We start from the raw sequence: 16,947 nt of genomic DNA on the forward strand, positions 1-16,947 counted from the left end.
ACGCTTTATCACCAAAGGTGTCGCCAAAGAGAACAAAACGAGAATCATTGAGATAGATATATCTACATATATCTACTACAATATTTATTAATACATTTATAAAAAAATCCTAAAATACGATTCTGATTCCATTACTGAAGAATAGTAAATAAAACATACACAATACTCACTTCACTTAAACATTTGTCTGTGTTTATTCTAAAAGCGAGAAGGAACAGGTAACATTGTGGCAATAGCTTCTGGATTTTTTTCAGGGAAGTGTTCATTTCAGGGTATTCTAAGGTCACGTTGTCCCAGAGACAAAAGATGCACTGAGCTGCAGGAGGCAGTGAAATACAGCAGGCTATCGATACACACCATGTCCAGGTGTAAACGGACGACTCTCAGTATCAATGGGAGTTAATGAAGTTCTCGAATGATCAGAATAGGGCTGAATCAGCCTGCATGACCACAACTGCACTGTATCACATGCATGCATCTGTTGGTAGGAAAGGGCCCTTATGCCCTAGTGGCCATATTGGTTGGTTGGTTGGGGAAACTTTCCAGAATTTTTGGGGAAACCATGACAACCCAATCAAACCATCTAAATGTTCCTTACATTTACATTTACATTTAGGGAATTCAGCAGATGTTTTTATCCAATGCGACTTACAATAAGTAATTTTGTCAGAAGAAGGAGGAACAACAATATACCACTGTTGGTATAGTCAGAATGTTGATAGAACCAAGTGGCAAGCACTAACAATTGTTAGGTTAACCCATTCCCTGTAAACAACAAAGATAGCTAGGATAAGAGGGTAAGGGTTAGCATATAACTTTCTACTTATGAACGTTCTAGGTGAATTAGGTCTATGGTACACTGCAGAGTTTAATATTTTAGCCGCTGAAACTGCGACTGGGTTTTGTAATCCTCAGGTGCGCCAGACTAATTTGTCTGTCATCCGGGGCAAAGCTGTTCCAGAGGACTGTTATCACTGGGGGAGTTAATCCATGAGACTGGAGATGAAACGTGGAGGGATAGGTTTCAGCAGAGTCCCTATTGGCAGCCTTCTGAGCATTCGGTGGGGATCTTTCCTGCCATGACAAGCTTTGATCACACGTAAGGTTATTATCAAATTGTCGTCGTTGAAAGAACAACGACCCGAGGGCGTCGTGTAGTTGTGTGTGTGTAGTTGCCCTAGTTTCTCCACACCTCTGACAGGAACGGCGGTGTGTTGACTACAGATCACCAGACAGGGGACTGATCTCAGATCGGAGGTCTTATTACTGCAGTGAACTTGTGAAAATCTAATTATTGAAATCAATCAATTCCTTGCAATCAAGAAGCAGGAGGAATAAGAGGAAGAAGACGCTGCATTCAACCAGAATCACATCTAAATAGGAGTGCTCTCTTCAAGCCGATCCAGACTGCAATTGAGTCTAATTCAAACATTGTCTGAATGAGGCCTGGCTCTACCCTACAGGGGTCGAGCTGTACGTCCTGGGCTGGGCGTGCAGGGGAAGCAGCAGGAGATCTGTGTTTTCCCGTGGGCTCGACTTGAGCCGATGCTGGGAGCCTCAGAACAGACTGGCGGGTTGTAACTGGCAGCATTCTAGTCGAGGAGGACCAAGACCAGCGCCAGCTGAATTCTTTCCTGGCAGTTTCTGAACAACAAATCGTACTAATGTTTTTCCGGTCTGAGACGTGGTAATTGGTGAAAGAGAACATTCTCCGGGTTGTTCGAGGCGGCCACTGTCATGAACTGGGTCGTTTCACGGCGCTGCCAAGGGGGGGAAACTGAGGACCTGGGTATAGGTTGTGGGACACATCCCCTAAGACATCCTGTCATACTTGATGAATGATCTGGTTTCTCTGGGTTGAGGGGCTTATCTGGGATTAGTATCCGGGGATCAGGGGCGCTATGAGAACCCGTGGCCTAGAAGCAGGAGATTCAGGTATTTTTTTTACATCGGATCACTGTAGCATATTTGATTTTGGGGATTAATGTGAAGATATGAATACTCTTTGAACAATGTGTATTGCAGTACATTCATTTACATTTAAAGGTACTGCAGGCATTATTTAAGAACCATCATTTGACTTTAATTTGTTACAAAGGCAGCGGTTGAATGCCCTGTGAAATATCTTCTCTGGTTAACTGCACCTGCATCTGTATGGAACCCATTCGGAGGACAGCTCTTCCTTGATTGGTTCAGGAAAAACATTTTGCCTGTCAATCAAAGGGGAGTGAATGCATCCCTTCCCAATGACAGAGAAACACAGGGCGGGAGGGAGCAGAGAGGGTGGCAAATATTATCTACTGTCACTCAAAAACCTTTCCTGCAGCACCTTTAACTACATGTTACTCGTCATCGTTGAGTCGTTTGGTGTCAGGTATTCTTCACCTCCTCCTGTATGCGTCTCATGAGTCCCGGGCTGATGTCATTCTCCTGAAGGCTCAGGTGGCTCAGTGGACACCGAGTCCTGCAGAGCAACGCCCCCATGAGGTCGTTCCCTCCCACGTCACTGATGCCATTCCTGTCCAGGTCCACCAGCCGGAGGCTGACGCTGACCCGCAGCACGTCGGCCAGCATCCGCACCCCCGGGTCCCCCAGGCTGCTCTCGTCCAGGACGATGTGAGTGAGCGAGCTGTTCTCCTTGAGGCTGTCAAACAGCTCCTTCCACGCGGCGAGGTCAGCCCCGCTGGTCTGCGCCAGGCCCAGGTACTGCAGGGAGGAGTAGTGTCTCATGTACGCCGCCAGCAGCCGCAGCCCGTCGCTGGCGAGGCCATTCCCCCCGATGTCAAGCTCCAGCAGGGTGAAGATGCTGAGAGAGCCCCACGTAGCGCTCAGGCTGACGAGGTGGTCCGGGTTCACCTGCTGCTCGGACTGAAGGGGCACGGTGTGTTGGAGGTGCTGCTCTGACTGGAGGGGATTCTCTGACTGAAGGGCCATGGCTTGTTGGAGGTGCTGCTCTGACTGAAGGGGCATGGTGTGTTGGAGGTGCAGCTCTGACTGGAAGAGCTGCTCTGATTGAGGGAGCATGGCTTGTTGGAGGTGCTGCTCTGACTGTAGGGGCATGGTGTATTGGAGGTCCTGGTCTGACTGGAGGAGCATGCTGTCTTGGAGGACTGCTTCGCTGGCCGTCTGCTCCTGCAGCTCCACTATCCCGTTCACCAGGATTTGGAGGCCGTAGTCGCGCAGTTTGTTTCCGAATATGCTGTGGACAGAAGAGCGCAGTGCAGTGCAGATGATGGCCGCTTGATTTCCATCAGAGGTCCTTCAGCTTTAATTATCAAACACATTTGAAACTGTCCACCAAGGTCAGGTGACAAACAAACAAACATCAAAGGGGATCACTTCTCAGAACAAGCCGAATAAGAAGACGTTTAGTTTGGCTTAACTATTTGACCTGCTTGAAAATGTTTATGTGTGTGTGTTTTTGTGCGTTTATGCGTGCATACATGATTCTGCGGGTATAACTACATGCAAGAAATATGTGTGTGGCATTCAGAGGTGGTCCAGTACTGACACCCCCACCTCTCTCAGGCCACCAGAACTCACTGTATCCCTTGGACCTGGGGCTTGGCTCTGATCAGGTCCAGTAGGACGTGGGCTCCGAACGGGCCGATGCGGTTGAGGTTGAGGTTGAGCAGGGTGACCTCGGAGGGGCTCCTCTTCAGCACCTCCACCAGGTTCCACAGCAGGTCGTCGGTCAGGCCCGTGTTCCTCAGCACCAGCTGCTCCACCTCATCCGACGCGTTCAGCACCGCCATCATGGCGTCAAGCTGCAGGTGGAACGCCGACACGGCCGGGTTAATCAAGTATACGCGGCAGCGCCGGACGATGGGAAAATGGTGCCTTTCTTTTAAGGTGGAATTAAACACAGGTTGGGGATTTTGTGATTTTGTGGCTTTTTTGTGTTATTTTGTTCTTATTTAGTTTTTGTTAAGGGCTTTGTTAATGTAATATTATGGTATATTCAAACCTCCATAGTATTTGAAAAAACCTTTCTTTATGCTAGTTGTTTGCATAACTTACAAGACTTAAATACTTCCTTAACATGAATGATTACTTTAGTTTAACATTTGTTCGAGTTTACTTTGTATTTGTCTCAAAATCTTTTTTTACGAATTTCACGTTGTAAATGTTTGTTTTCGTCCTGCCTGTGTCTGCAGATCTTCTTCTCCCAGGTTCTCTGGCTCTGCTGGGGGAACCTCCACCTCTGGTTCTGGTGGGGGTTCCTCCACCTCCGGTTCTGGTGGGGGTTCCTCCACCTCTGGTTCTGCTGGGGGTTCCTCCACCTCCAGTTCTGGTGGGGGTTCCTCCACCTCTGGTTCTGGTGGGGGTTCCTCCACCTCTGGTTCTGGTGGGGGTTCTTCCACATCTGGTTCTGCTGGCTCGTCTTCAGGGGGAACCTCTTCCTCGCTCTCACACTCGCTAGGCTCCAGGTCGGAGCTGGTCCCTGGGGGGCCTGCTGCCAGGCGCTTCTTCAGACGACATCGCTCCAAGACTTATCACACAGAGAGTCAGGTGGTTAGTACGACTGAGGCTTTCATTATGGCAGAGGGACGCATTTGGTCCATGGTTTAGTTCATGTGTGGCATGCGTTGTACTTAATGGAGTTCATGTTGTAGATCATGGTTTAGTTCATGGAGTAGTTCATAGTGTAGTTCATGGTGTAGATCATGGTATAGTTCATGGTGTATTTAATGGATTAGTTCATGTTGCAGATCATGGTTTAGTTCATGGAGTAGTTCATAGTGTAGTTCATGGTGTAGATCCTGGTGTAGTTCATGGTGTATTTAATGGAATAGTTCATGTTGTAGATCATGATGTGATTCATGATGTCGTTTATGGAGTACTTCATTGAGTAGTTCATGGTGTCGTTCATTGTGTAATTCATAGTACTGTTCATGTAAGAAGTTTAGCACTAACTTTTAATAGCAAAATTTCTGTCCAACAGGATACAATTATAAGGATGTGATATGTGTATTTGTGTGTGTGTGTGTGTGTGTGTGTGTGTGTGTGTGTGTGCGCCTGTGTTTCCATGTGTGTAAATGTGTGTGTGTGTATGTCAGTAAAAGCCCAACAGGATACAATTTATGCTGAATGAAGCACGTTTGGATAATATATGCTACATTACATAATTCCCCCTAAAGTGCTGGAGCGTATTATGTAAGGGCTGGACGGTCACCGGGTTCGTCCTCTGACACGTTATACATACTGTTTGCCTTGAACCAGTTGTGTTGGTTTGGGCGCCGCTCCAGCGCTGCACTCATGTCCAAACACTCTTCATAGTAGTCCTTGGTTCCATCCCCATCTCTGCTTTTCTCATTTGTTCCGGGCTCCGTCTTTCTTCCCGCTTTGTGCCTCGTCAGGGCTTCCTTGTCCTGCGGACCCCCTTTGGAGGGCGAACCAAAAAACGAGGAGGAGAAAGGAAACTTTTGTCCGTTAAAAAACAAAATCGAAAAGGAAAAACAGCTCCAGCAGGCCGACCTCGTCCGCTGCCAGGCCCTCCGCTTCCTGCTCTGTTGTGGTCGCAGATCTGGGACCACAACAGAGCAGGAAGCGGAGGGCACTTGAAGTCAGATGAACTGCACTCACCGGAGTCCACCACCCCTCTCCCAGAGTTCACCACCCCCCTCCTGGCCCGCGGGGTCCTGCCCTGACCGGGGGACTCCTGGTCTGTTTGGACCTGTTTGTGAGTCGCGGTTCTGCCGTCGTAGCCCCCCAGCACCTGAGTCTCCTTGGGGTCCGCCTTACTGCCCCGCCTCCTCCCCTCTCCGCCGCTGCCCCCCGTCCCACCCTTGCCCTCCCTCGGACCGGGGCGGCCCTTGCGTCTCTTGGGCTTGGAGGAACGTTTGGCGGCTGCGGGCGCGGGGTCCTCCTCGCTGTCGCTGGACGGACAGCTGGCCTCCCGGCTGTGCTCCCGTGTCCTCTGCCTCAACGTCTTCTTCTTCTTCTTCTCTGGCTTTGCGGCGGGGAGGAGCGGGGGGGCTGAGTGATGCTCCTCATCGGGGGCTAGTCCAAGGAAATTAGACGAGGGTTTAAGAAAAGTGTTCCGTGCGGTGTTCTGTCGTGGAAACAGTCCATTGGAAACAAAGACTCGGGCCTGCTCTCAATACATGTTTTGATGAATAAGCAGGAGGAAGTCATGGAAAATTGAGACACTCATTTGCTGCCTTTCTACCTTTGCCAGCGTTCCGGTCTAGCGGGGGAATTAAATTCTCCTTTGTGCCATTGTTCAGCTGCTGGCAGGAGCCGTATTTGTTTCGGAGACTTGTACATCTGAAAGAGATGAGAAAAGCTGTGCTCTTATTTTGACTCCTTTATTTTTCTCACAACACGATTCCACAGCCAGGGTACAGTGAATTAATCAGGCATCTTATATTGCCTGCATATAGCCCTAATGCGTTCTTTAGAAGAGAAAACACGCGGTGGAGCTAAGGTGGAACCAAACGTGATGGGAAAAGGTATTGTGCTTTCTACTTTCCGTTTCATAATCTCCTTTATTAATCCCATACTGGAGACGTTTGCGGTGTTACCGCAACAAAAGGGGACATCGCAATAGCAGGAAGTGATGGTACGAAAGCAATATATAATGTCAAAGAGTGGATATGATATTACAAAGCAAGATACGATAAATAAGTAAACAGACTCAACGGTTGGGTTCACGTCATTGCAGATGGCGGATGTTGATCTTTAATATCATGGTTTGCTCTCGTGGGGTTGGGAAGTGGACCACGCGTCATCCGCCAGCCACAAACCGTCACCGAGTCACTGGGTGGCAGTGACTGGGTTGAGGAGCACCCAGTCCAAGACCAGCACATCCTGGGACTGGTTTTCTACTCCCAGGCCGGAAGAATTTTTGACCTGATTTACATTCAGGGCATTTAGCGGACGCTTTTATCCAAAGCGACATACAGCTGTGTATACACACGTTTACCGCAGAGTCAACCATGCAAGGCGACAGCTCTGAGGGTGAGCTGCCTCACTCAGAGACCGCTCCTCACAACAACAACCCCCCGCTGCCGAAAGACTCATCCACGCATTCATCTCCCCCCCGCCCTCGATTATTGCAACTCTCTCCTCTCCGGCATCAGCACAACCTCCATCAACAGACTCCAGCTGGTCCACATCGCAGCAGCAGCAGCCCTCCGGGAGAGTCTCCTCCTCACTCACACCAAATCTTGGCACCACATCACCCCAGTCCTCAGAAACCTCCACTGACTCCCCATCTCCCACCGGAACCATTCCAAACTCCTGGTCCTGGTCACCTATGAAGCTCTCCACCATCTGGCCCCCCCGTATCTCACTGACCTCCTCTCCCCTATGAACCCTCCCCCCCTCCCCTGCTCCCTCAGATCCTCCTCAGCCGGTCTCCTCTCCACCCACACAGCAAAACTCTGCAGCCTTGGCCACAGAGCATTTTCCAGGGCAGCTCGCAGACTCTGGAACTCTTCGCCCCATCTTCCAGTCCCATCTCAAGGCCCATCTCTTCTCCTCTGCCTACTCCTAGACCACCCCCCCCCCCCCCCCCCCTCCCCATCAACTTTGCATTTATTTTGTGTATTTATTTATTTGTTGTATTGTCCTCTGTGAAGCGCTTCGAGTGCGACAAAAGCGCTATATAAATCCAATTTATTATTATTATTACCTCGACACTCTAGCTAGGAGAAGACGGCGATCTAACTACCAGCCAACCCGCTCTACCTCCTGAGCTTATCCCCGCCCAGACCCAACCTCAACTCCACCCTCACCGCCCCCACCTCCCCGGATGTGTGGGTGTTTCTCCGGGCGGTGTGCAGACCCCCTTAGTTCCCATGCACGTGGGAGGTAAGTGCGAGGCGGACACCTGTGGCAGGGCGTTCCCCCGGAGAGCCAGGCCAGTCTGAAGCAGCTCCGCTGGCCCTGCTGGAAGCCCGGGGAGTAGCGGTACTCGCAGCAGGAGCTGATGCGGGCGGCCATCAGGCCGTCGACATACATGGTGGCGCTGAAGGGGTAGCCCCGGTGTCGCTGGGACAGGAACTGGAACCGCTCTGCGGGAGGAGAACCCAACGAAACACAACTTGGCTCTTGAGGTTGAGAGCATGAATTCAAGCAAAGGAAACCTAGAAGGGCGCGTGATGGCGACAGTCCATTCATGGTCATGGTCGTATTCGTTAAAAGGTGCAGCAGGTCCGTGGTCTGTCCTATTCGTTAGAAGGTACAGCATTGCTCTACGATGTCATAATTGATCCGTGGTCTTTGTATTCGTTAGAAGGTACAGCATTGTTCAAACACTGCCGCAAAAAAAACCAAACCCTTTGAACACAATGATTGCACTCCAAAGTATTAACCTTGGCGTGGATGAAAGCACGGGCCGGCTGACGCAATGTTGAATTTCACAGGTCAATCCGAGGCCCTTACCTCCGGGTGTTACCAGGCCTTTGAACACGCAGAGGTTCTCCCCCCCGTTCACCTGCTGGAGGACCCGCAGCTCGTCCTGTAAGGTGCCTGAGCCGGAGTGGGCGTTGCGCAGCCCCAGGTAGGTCATCGTCACGGTGACGTTGGACTTCTTAGCCTCAGCCAGGGCCTTCAGGCTGCTCTGTCGTCAGAGGGGAGGAGACGGAGGGTGAGGTCATGCTGTGTCTGATTCAGCGTCGCTGAATGCTGGATTCCGATTGGTCGATAACGCTGGGCCAAAAGCGTCAACCGACAACAATTTGTTAACGTAAATATCAAACACGATTTGTCATTAATTACATTTACATTTAGGGCATTTGGCAGACTCTTTATCCAAAAGTAAAAGCCTCAATAGGATAAAAATGTCAACAAGTACATTTGTCAGGAGTAAGAAAAACAAGAATACATCGCTGTTGGTTCAGTAAGGATGTTCATATAACCAAGTGCCAAGCACTAACAATCGCTAGGTTAACCCATGCCCTGTATACAACAAAGATACCTAGGGTAAGATGCTACACAATGCTAAGTACTGTTGCGCTACAAGTGCCAGAACGTACAACGTACAATAAGTGCGTAAGAGGGGGTTAGTGGGGGCTGGGGGGGGAGGCTATGCATAATCTAGGTGTGCTCTGAACAAGTGAGTGTTGAGTCTTAGCTATTTTTTATTACATTTTTGAATTACCGTCTTTTTATCCCAGTTGACGGTTTTCTGGGAGCACATGGAGGACACACTGCCTCTTCGCTGGTCGCACAGGTAGGGACAGGAGTTGCTCAGGGACGCCCTGAGCGAGGCCAGGTTTGAGGGCCTTCTCGGTATCCTCGGCAGGTACAACTGGTCGGCAGCAGCTCCCTTTGAACGGACCGGGGGCTTGTTAAGCTGCAGGAAACACCCAGATAAACAGGGCCATTTATTAGTCGACACATGAAAGCATTCACCGGGGACGACGTAGTAAGGACCCCGGGAACACTAGCACATTTTCATCATCGATCAAAGCAAAGTCCAACGAGTCAGCGAGTGTATTAAAGTAAATGAAAGACAGCAAAGTGAGTATTTTCCCCATTGGCTGTGGGTCCAAGGTGAGGACAGGTCTGGTTTGTGTCTCTTCACGGAAATACGGTTTGGTTATGTGGGGGTTCTAGGAATCAGTCTCAGATACTTTCAACATGGCTTTTCAGAAGAGGCAGATCACACCACAGACACTATGTTCAGACACACTTTGTGTAGACACATTGTGTTATGACGCATGAGTTCAGGATACTATGTACATTTTACATATGGGCATTAAGCAGACGCTCTTATCCAATGCCAGAGATAGCCAGCTCAACAGGAGCAGGTAAAGTTAGTCGTCTTGCTCAGGGACACCTCGACACTCAACTAGGAGGAGCCGGGGATCGAACTAGCAACCCTTACAAATCAGCCTGCTCTACCTCCTGAGCTGTCTTCAGGTGATTGTCTTCAGACTGTTCAGAGTTGGTACTGGAAGATAAGCTCTGTGGTCAGATGTGTGTTTGGATTTCATGTTCTTGCTTGATATTAGATCTACTCCTTGGAAAATGTTCCTTGCCAGGAGATGCTTCATTGACAGCTTTTTATCTTTTGGCCGGATCTGTGCTCAGATGTCCTCCCACACTGTCTCCATCCTGTTCATTGTCATCAACATTTACTGATATTGATGATTTGCTGATATGTTGAAGTGTGTGCATGCATGTGTGTTGTGTGTGTGTGTGTGTGTGTGTGTGTGTGTGTGTATGTATGTGTGTTACCCAGCATAAGTGTTTCTGTGTGTGTGTGTGTGTGTGTGTGTGTGTGTGTGTGTGTGTGTGTGTGTGTGTGTGTGTGTGTGTGTGTGTGTGTGTGTGTGTGTGTGTGTGTGTGTGTGCGCGCGTCTGTGTATGCGCGTGTGTGTCTGTGTGTGTGTGTGAGTGCTTGTGCGTGCGTCTGTGTATGTGTGTGCGCGTGTGCGTCTGTGTGTGTGTGTGTGTGGTGTGTGTATGTGCGCGTGTGTGTGTGTGTCTGTGTGTGTGTGTGTCTGTGCATGACTGTGTGTGTGTGTGTGTGTGTGTGTGTGTGTGTGTGGTTCCACATGTGACGGTTGGTCAACTTCCACTGTATCCCAGCCCAGCAGGGTGTCATGTTGCCAGAATGACAGGCAGCTCGCTGACCTTGTAGACCTCCACAGCATCAGGTCTCTCCAGGAGCAGCAGCTGACCCTTGCCCCTCATCAGACCGGCTATGGACTGGATGAGCCTGGGCTCCCTGCCCAACTCACCTGGGGCCTGTTAACAAACCAAACACTGCGTCACACTACTTACTGTACATGAGTTCGACATTGCGAAAAAGAGTGAAGTGAAGCCAACTCTGTTATGACGCCAGTACACTAATGTCCATAAAGAGAGGATTGTACTTTATCAATCCCAGACGGGAAATGCGTGTCACAGCAGAAGGTCCAGAACAGTAATATGTGTGAATATGGAACATGTGTATCCATATGCATGCGAGTGGGGAGAAACAAAGCCTGCTATATGGGCTGACAGTAAGGAGCTTGTTGTGTGGAAACCAGGGGTGAGTCTCCCTTGTACAGCAGGTCATGGAGAGCACCTACGGATCGGACTTAAGACTCACCTGTTCAGAGTTCACCTGGACTCGGCACAGCCTCCCTCCCACCCCTCATACACACTTATTGTAGGTTGTATGTGTGGAGAGGGCATTTAAGACGATCGAGTCGAGTCCGACAGGCCCCAAACTCGGGAGAGGAATAATTCCGACCTCGATAAATTAAACTAGGATGATGATGATGATGATGATGATGATGATGATGATGATGATGATGATGATGATGATGATGATGATGATGATGATGATGATGATGCGAATGATGATGATGATGTACATCCTGCCACTTAATGTATGCACCTATTGTAGGTTGTTTGACCTGGCACTAAAATCGTACGTAGCATTGTGTAGCATCTTATCCTTTCTTTGTTGTATACAGGGAATGGGCTAGCGATCGTTAGTGATTGCCACTTGGTTTTAACGTCCTGACTGTACCGACAGACATATTTTATTTCTCTTTCGTTTTAAAAAAATGTACTTTATGTGAGTCGCTTTGGATAGAAGCATCTGCTAAATGCCCTGAATGTGAATGTAAAAGTAATGCAAATGAATCTCCCCGACACAGCAGGTCATGGAGGGCACCCACGAGTGGGCCTTGTACAGAAGGTCATGGAGAGCACCCACGGGTGGGCCTTGTACAGAAGGTCACGGAGGGCACCCACGTGAGAGCCTCCCTTGTGGAGGAGGTCCTGGAGCAGGGTTCTGCCGCCGGTGGTCCTCCTCAAAGTGCGTCGTCGTGGCGACTCGGCTCCAGAAGACGCCATCGCCTCATCCCTCCTTGGCCCCTGGTGTGACGGAGAACTTCCTGTGGAAGCAAAGCCGCTGATTAGGCCTCCGTGCACCTCGGTCCCGGCGGAGCGTTTGTAGTCGCTCAACAACACAGTGTGTTGATCGTGGTTCGGTTCTGTCATGCAATCAGTGGACAGGGAGGACGGCTTTGACTCTCTCCGACTGGTCTAGTGAAGAAATGGTGTTTGTTTGTTGAGTGGAAAGTCGACCTAGGTCATGAGATAATTTTTTGATCATCTGGGCCTTTTCATCTGACAAGATGAGTCGAAATTATGTTTCTTAGAAATGTGTTGCTGAAAGTGTACATCTCAAACTTACCGTAAGACACTTCTCAGATCATATGGGCCTTTTCATCTGACAAAATGATTCAAAATGATTTTTCCTCATTATTGTAATTTGTTGCTGAAAGTGTTGACTTCAAGCGCTAAGTGCATTAGGGTTGCGAGTAATACGATGACTGCTAAAAGCATACGCAGATACAGGCTGCTGTAAATAACTTTTCCAACAGTTTGTCCAATTGTAATACATGCCTACCCAAGCAGGAGTAGAGTAACACAGAACTAGACGTTATTGTTGGCAAGCGCCCCATAAGTTAACATAAGTCCAGTGTTTCTCGTTGTCAGCATATTAGCTGCAGCGTGTGCAACTCAATCGCAGTGCTTTGTCATCTGTGGGGCTGAGTGCTTCTGAAACTGGAAGCAGACCGGCTGACAAGCAAGGAACGGTAACCCAAGCTCACCTGCGTGCATGAGTGAACCTCAGCCCAGCTGGTGACAGATAGGCCTTATCCCGACAACGGTGACCACAGTCTGCCTCCAATGCAGTCTACAATACCCACCGCTCACCACCAACCAAGGCTGTGTGGTTGAGCACCCTGAGCTTTTCACACGCGACAGCTATGCTGCTCCTGCACCTTCTAGCGGCACATGGTGGGAATATTAGCTGGGTTTATTTTTAGAATACCAACGGACGGCTTTACTCCGGTAAACATAGAAGAAACCAGCGGATGTGCGGCAGGTCTGGTGGTTAAGGGATGAGTCAGCAGAAGGAGTCTCCTGACTGCGCTGTATTTGGTCTTTTGAAGATGTATTGTGGTCAGCCGTTTCATGTCTCTGTTTCCTCCCTCCATCAAAAGGCCGGAACAATGTCTCATTATTATAGGCCTGAGCTGTTTTTCTTGGGGTTTTTCTATTCAGTAACTGTTCAGTAGGACACTTCACTGCTATTTTTTAGCTGATATTTTTACATGAGTCATGATGTTTAATCGCCACATACACATGCAGATTGAAGAAGATGACAGCGAGGGTAACTGTAAACACCTCTCCCATCATCCATGAACAGAATCCCCCATTTCAGGCTCTTACCCTTCTTGCTCATTAGTGTGCATCGATCCCCCGTTATTGATCCAATCCTCCACGGACCTCCTTACGTCTGTAACACCCTTAATTCTCCAATCCTAAGATCTGCCTTTCAGTCTAATGAGGACAAAACATACACAGCGGGATAAACATCTTACCTGTTTGTTCTGGACTAGGTGTGCCGCGGTGAGTGCAGCCTTTTCGCCCCCCGGGAGGACGTGATCCTCCTGCTGATCTCCGGTTCTCTGCTCCCGTTGCTGCGGCCAGCCGCTGACACCTGAGCGGCTGACAGTCCTGGCAGCCGGCCCAGGGGCCTCCTGACACGAGTCTCACATCCATCTTTAATCAGCGCTGCTCTCTGCTCTCCGGCGCTGGCCGTTTTCTGCAGACGTAGACGGCTGCTGCTGGAGCCGTGAATGAAGACGCTCTTCTCTGAGCTGTTTATTAACAAACACCAGCCTGCAGTACACGTGCACACAAATGCATGCACATGCACATGCACGCACGCACACACACGTACACAAACCTACATAAACACGCACACACTATCACGCATACACACGCATAAACATTCATACAAACATACACGCTAAGACACACGAGTACACACACACAAACACACATAGATAGACACATACACACACTAACACGCACACATACACCCACTAGCATACACACGCATGCACATACACACACACACACACACACACATAAACATACACCCACATACACAAACACACACAAATACAAACACACTAACACGCACACACACACACTGACTGTGTGGGTGTTTGTTGTGATTCTGGCAGGCTGGCGTGTATCTCCTGTCGTCTTCTCTACGACACGTGTTGGTTTTTTGACTGTGGGAGTGACGGCCACCCACGCTGTCATTATGGGATGTTTTCTCTGGAAGGGCCACATTGTCTCGTGGCTCGGAGGGGCTGCGTGAAGTCAGATCTAGAAGGTCAGCATGCCTCTTTGTGTTCCCAGATGATACTGCTTCTACCTGCAAATACAATGGTTTGTTCTTGGCCTATCCTTCTTATTGAGTCCTTTAAAAACATTACATTAAACACAATTTACCACAAACATAAAATGCTAATAAAATGGTAAACCACTTCAATTGATAATTAATGCCACATGAAGGGATAATTATAGGCATATCAATGCAGGTTCATTCATTACCATAAAATAGGAACTTTATTCCAACTTGTGCCTTCTATTCTATATTATATTCCTTAGTAAACCCCCTCATGATCGTCAGCTATTCTCCTATCATTTTTTATCTTATTTCTTCCCTTACAGTTTATTGCCACTTGAGGGCGCAAGACGTCCATGATCCGGAATAACTCGAGCTTGTCTGTTTTCTTTCTCTTATCGTAATTATCCTCTCACCGTCTGTCTGAATATTGTACGTAGGCTGTGGAAATGTTCTCTTTTTTAAAAGCACCTCCATCTCTGTACTTGGTTAAAAGCAGAACAACATAAAGCAGTCCCAGATGGCCAATCACGTCTTACTGAACAATTAGCCCAGGCGATATTTTTTATTTCCGCCCCTTTGAGACATAAATATTGTATGTTAAATAAATGAGCTTTCACACAGGTCCCTAGGAACGGGCAGGGGACAATGACGACAGTACACAACAGAAAACAACACAAACACACAAAGAGAGAGAGAGAGAGAGAGAGAGAGAGAGAGAGAGAGAGAGAGAGAGAGAGAGAGAGAGAGAGAGAGAGAGAGAGAGAGAGAGAGAGAGAGGCACACACATTCCCCCCCCTGTCATATTTGTGTCATTGCACTTAAGTAAGTGCAAAGTCCCTTTCTATTTGAAGACATGTTCATATCCTCTCCTCCTGGACCTTTCTCTCATGTCTTGTCTTGTTGACGTGCCTTCTGAAGCCCCCCCTGGCGTCCAGCTGAACGGGGAGCTGGACACGTAACGTAGGCCGACGGTGTCTTCACATGTGATGAACACCGGCACTGACACATGGGTCACATGACCAACAAACCGCTGGTGACATTAACATAGAGTAGGGTCAACACACAGATACACGCACACACACACACACACACACACACACACATGCACATATGCATGCACGCATGCATGCGCACACAAACACACACACACACACACACACACACACACACACACACACACACACACACACACACACATATGCACGCGCGCACACACACACACACACACACACACACACACACACACACACACACACACACACACACACACACACACACACACACACACACACAGGCATGCATGCATGCACACACCGGCACAGAAACAAATTTTGTGTGCACACCCAAAACACAGCTGGGACCCCTCTGGCCTCAACATGTGCTGCTCCACGCTGTGAGGCCGATGAGGAATCTACCAAGCCCCGCTTTCTCCACAACATCAGAGAAGCAACCGACATAAACAGATAAATATGGTCCTCTCATGATGACTCGTTACATTAGCAGTAGTTGATGTCCTCTATGCTCAGAACAATAAACCCAGATGACCATGTTTGATTTGAACGGTGAGCATCGCCAGCCACAGGCATTTTGAAATCCCTCTTCGATTTCTTTTATCGGACTGAAAATCGAATCATTATGTAATTCAGTTATGGTTCAGTTTCAGTCCTCTTCAGTAGTGAACTAACTGAACGTGGAAGCAAACAACTCACTCCTAAGGTAAACCGATTATGGAGTTGGATTCCGTTCCCCCTGAGAGCAGAGAGCGGGGTATTGGAGCTCTTTGGACTCCTGTGGTCCTGAAGATCCCCACCACCCCCCATGCTTCCACCACAGGAACACACCGTCCTGAGCCGAACACGAGCTGATCACGGACAAAAGCTCACCGCAAATTCCTGCAGGCCCTTCGCCTCTAAAAGCACGTCGACCGCATTCCATTCACCTCCTCCATAAAACCCGCTGATTTAAAAGACATTTTGTGGCGGGTGTCGGATGGTTTGAGGAGAAGTCGCGCCATTAGAAAGGTCTCGTTAGCTCCTGAGGAAAGCTGAGTGGACGAGTGAGTCACCGTGCGCACATCCACCTCCGGCGCTAACACTTTAATCGTTGAGTGATCTGACGTCTAAAGTTGAACACAGACCAAATTAACCCAAATGTCTGTTTGGTTTTAGTGCACTCAGTGTGGCTTTCAACACAGTAAAATGAATATCCCGTCAATGCCTTGTTTACCCTGGATCGGCTGAGGTTTCGTACACTCTTCTAATGTTTCCTCCAATCCAATAATTGAACCGCACCCACCGAGCAGAACAACAAGCAGGAAGAGATTTTTAATCTATAAAACAAGTAGGCTATCATTGTGGATATGATTGAATGAGCAGGGAGATACATGATACTATAACAAAACCCACCCAGGCCACCCAAAACGCATCTTTTGAATCTTTTTCAGTTAAATAGTCATCTATCAGTCTCTGTATGCCTAAGAAACCAGAAACAGGATGTTGTTGGCTTCGCCAGAATGTATCAGCCAACATAAGATTTGATAGAAATTAGGCTACTGAATCGGCTTGTCAGAGAGAATTGTAAGAAACATTACACCTCAGGTTTGGAGAAAGCAAACAAGAAACGGTAGGCCTATATCTCCACCGTCGAGTGAGCTGTGGTAAATGTCAGGATTATAATCACATGTTTGGAGCTCTGTTCAGCAGTTTTATCATGTAGCGGCTGACTAATAGGTTCTTCCCTTCCTCTATCAAAGAAACATTCAGAATTACAGTGCAGTG

General features: G+C 48.6%; 1 protein-coding gene across 2 annotated transcripts; it reads right to left on the minus strand.

Annotated features, from left to right (window-relative positions):
• Nucleotides 1-78: 78 nt before the first annotated feature.
• LOC132467387 (uncharacterized) lies at nucleotides 79-16,260 on the minus strand. 2 transcript variants are annotated; one of them, XM_060064644.1, is made up of 13 exons: nucleotides 13,347-16,260; nucleotides 11,704-11,846; nucleotides 10,591-10,704; nucleotides 9,110-9,304; nucleotides 8,392-8,569; nucleotides 7,838-8,021; nucleotides 6,173-6,270; nucleotides 5,587-6,003; nucleotides 5,207-5,383; nucleotides 4,338-4,492; nucleotides 4,146-4,256; nucleotides 3,544-3,767; nucleotides 79-3,199 (listed from the first exon to the last, which is right to left on the minus strand). In XM_060064644.1, the coding sequence occupies exons 1-13, from the start codon at nucleotides 13,525-13,527 to the stop codon at nucleotides 2,371-2,373; spliced, it is 3,006 nt and encodes a 1,001-aa protein (XP_059920627.1). In that variant the 5' UTR covers nucleotides 13,528-16,260; the 3' UTR covers nucleotides 79-2,370. The 2 variants fall into 2 exon arrangements, with proteins under 2 accessions (XP_059920627.1, XP_059920626.1); XM_060064643.1 differs by having other exon boundaries at nucleotides 4,146-4,492; nucleotides 13,347-14,194; nucleotides 16,054-16,259.
• Nucleotides 16,261-16,947: the final 687 nt, after the last annotated feature.

This window comes from Gadus macrocephalus, chromosome 11, assembly GCF_031168955.1.
Source record: "Gadus macrocephalus chromosome 11, ASM3116895v1".
Taxonomy (NCBI): domain Eukaryota; kingdom Metazoa; phylum Chordata; class Actinopteri; order Gadiformes; family Gadidae; genus Gadus; species Gadus macrocephalus.

Coding starts and splice junctions, on each gene's coding strand:
- LOC132467387 (XM_060064643.1), bottom strand. CDS start 13,527: ATGGATGTGAGACTCGTGTCAGGAGGCCCCTGGGCCGGCTGCCAGGAC. Junction 4,493..5,206: donor CAACTGGTTCAAGGCAAACA/GTATGTATAACG, acceptor CTGTGTGATAAG/TCTTGGAGCGATGTCGTCTG. Junction 3,768..4,145: donor AAGAAGATCTGCAGACACAG/GCAGGACGAAAA, acceptor TTCCACCTGCAG/CTTGACGCCATGATGGCGGT.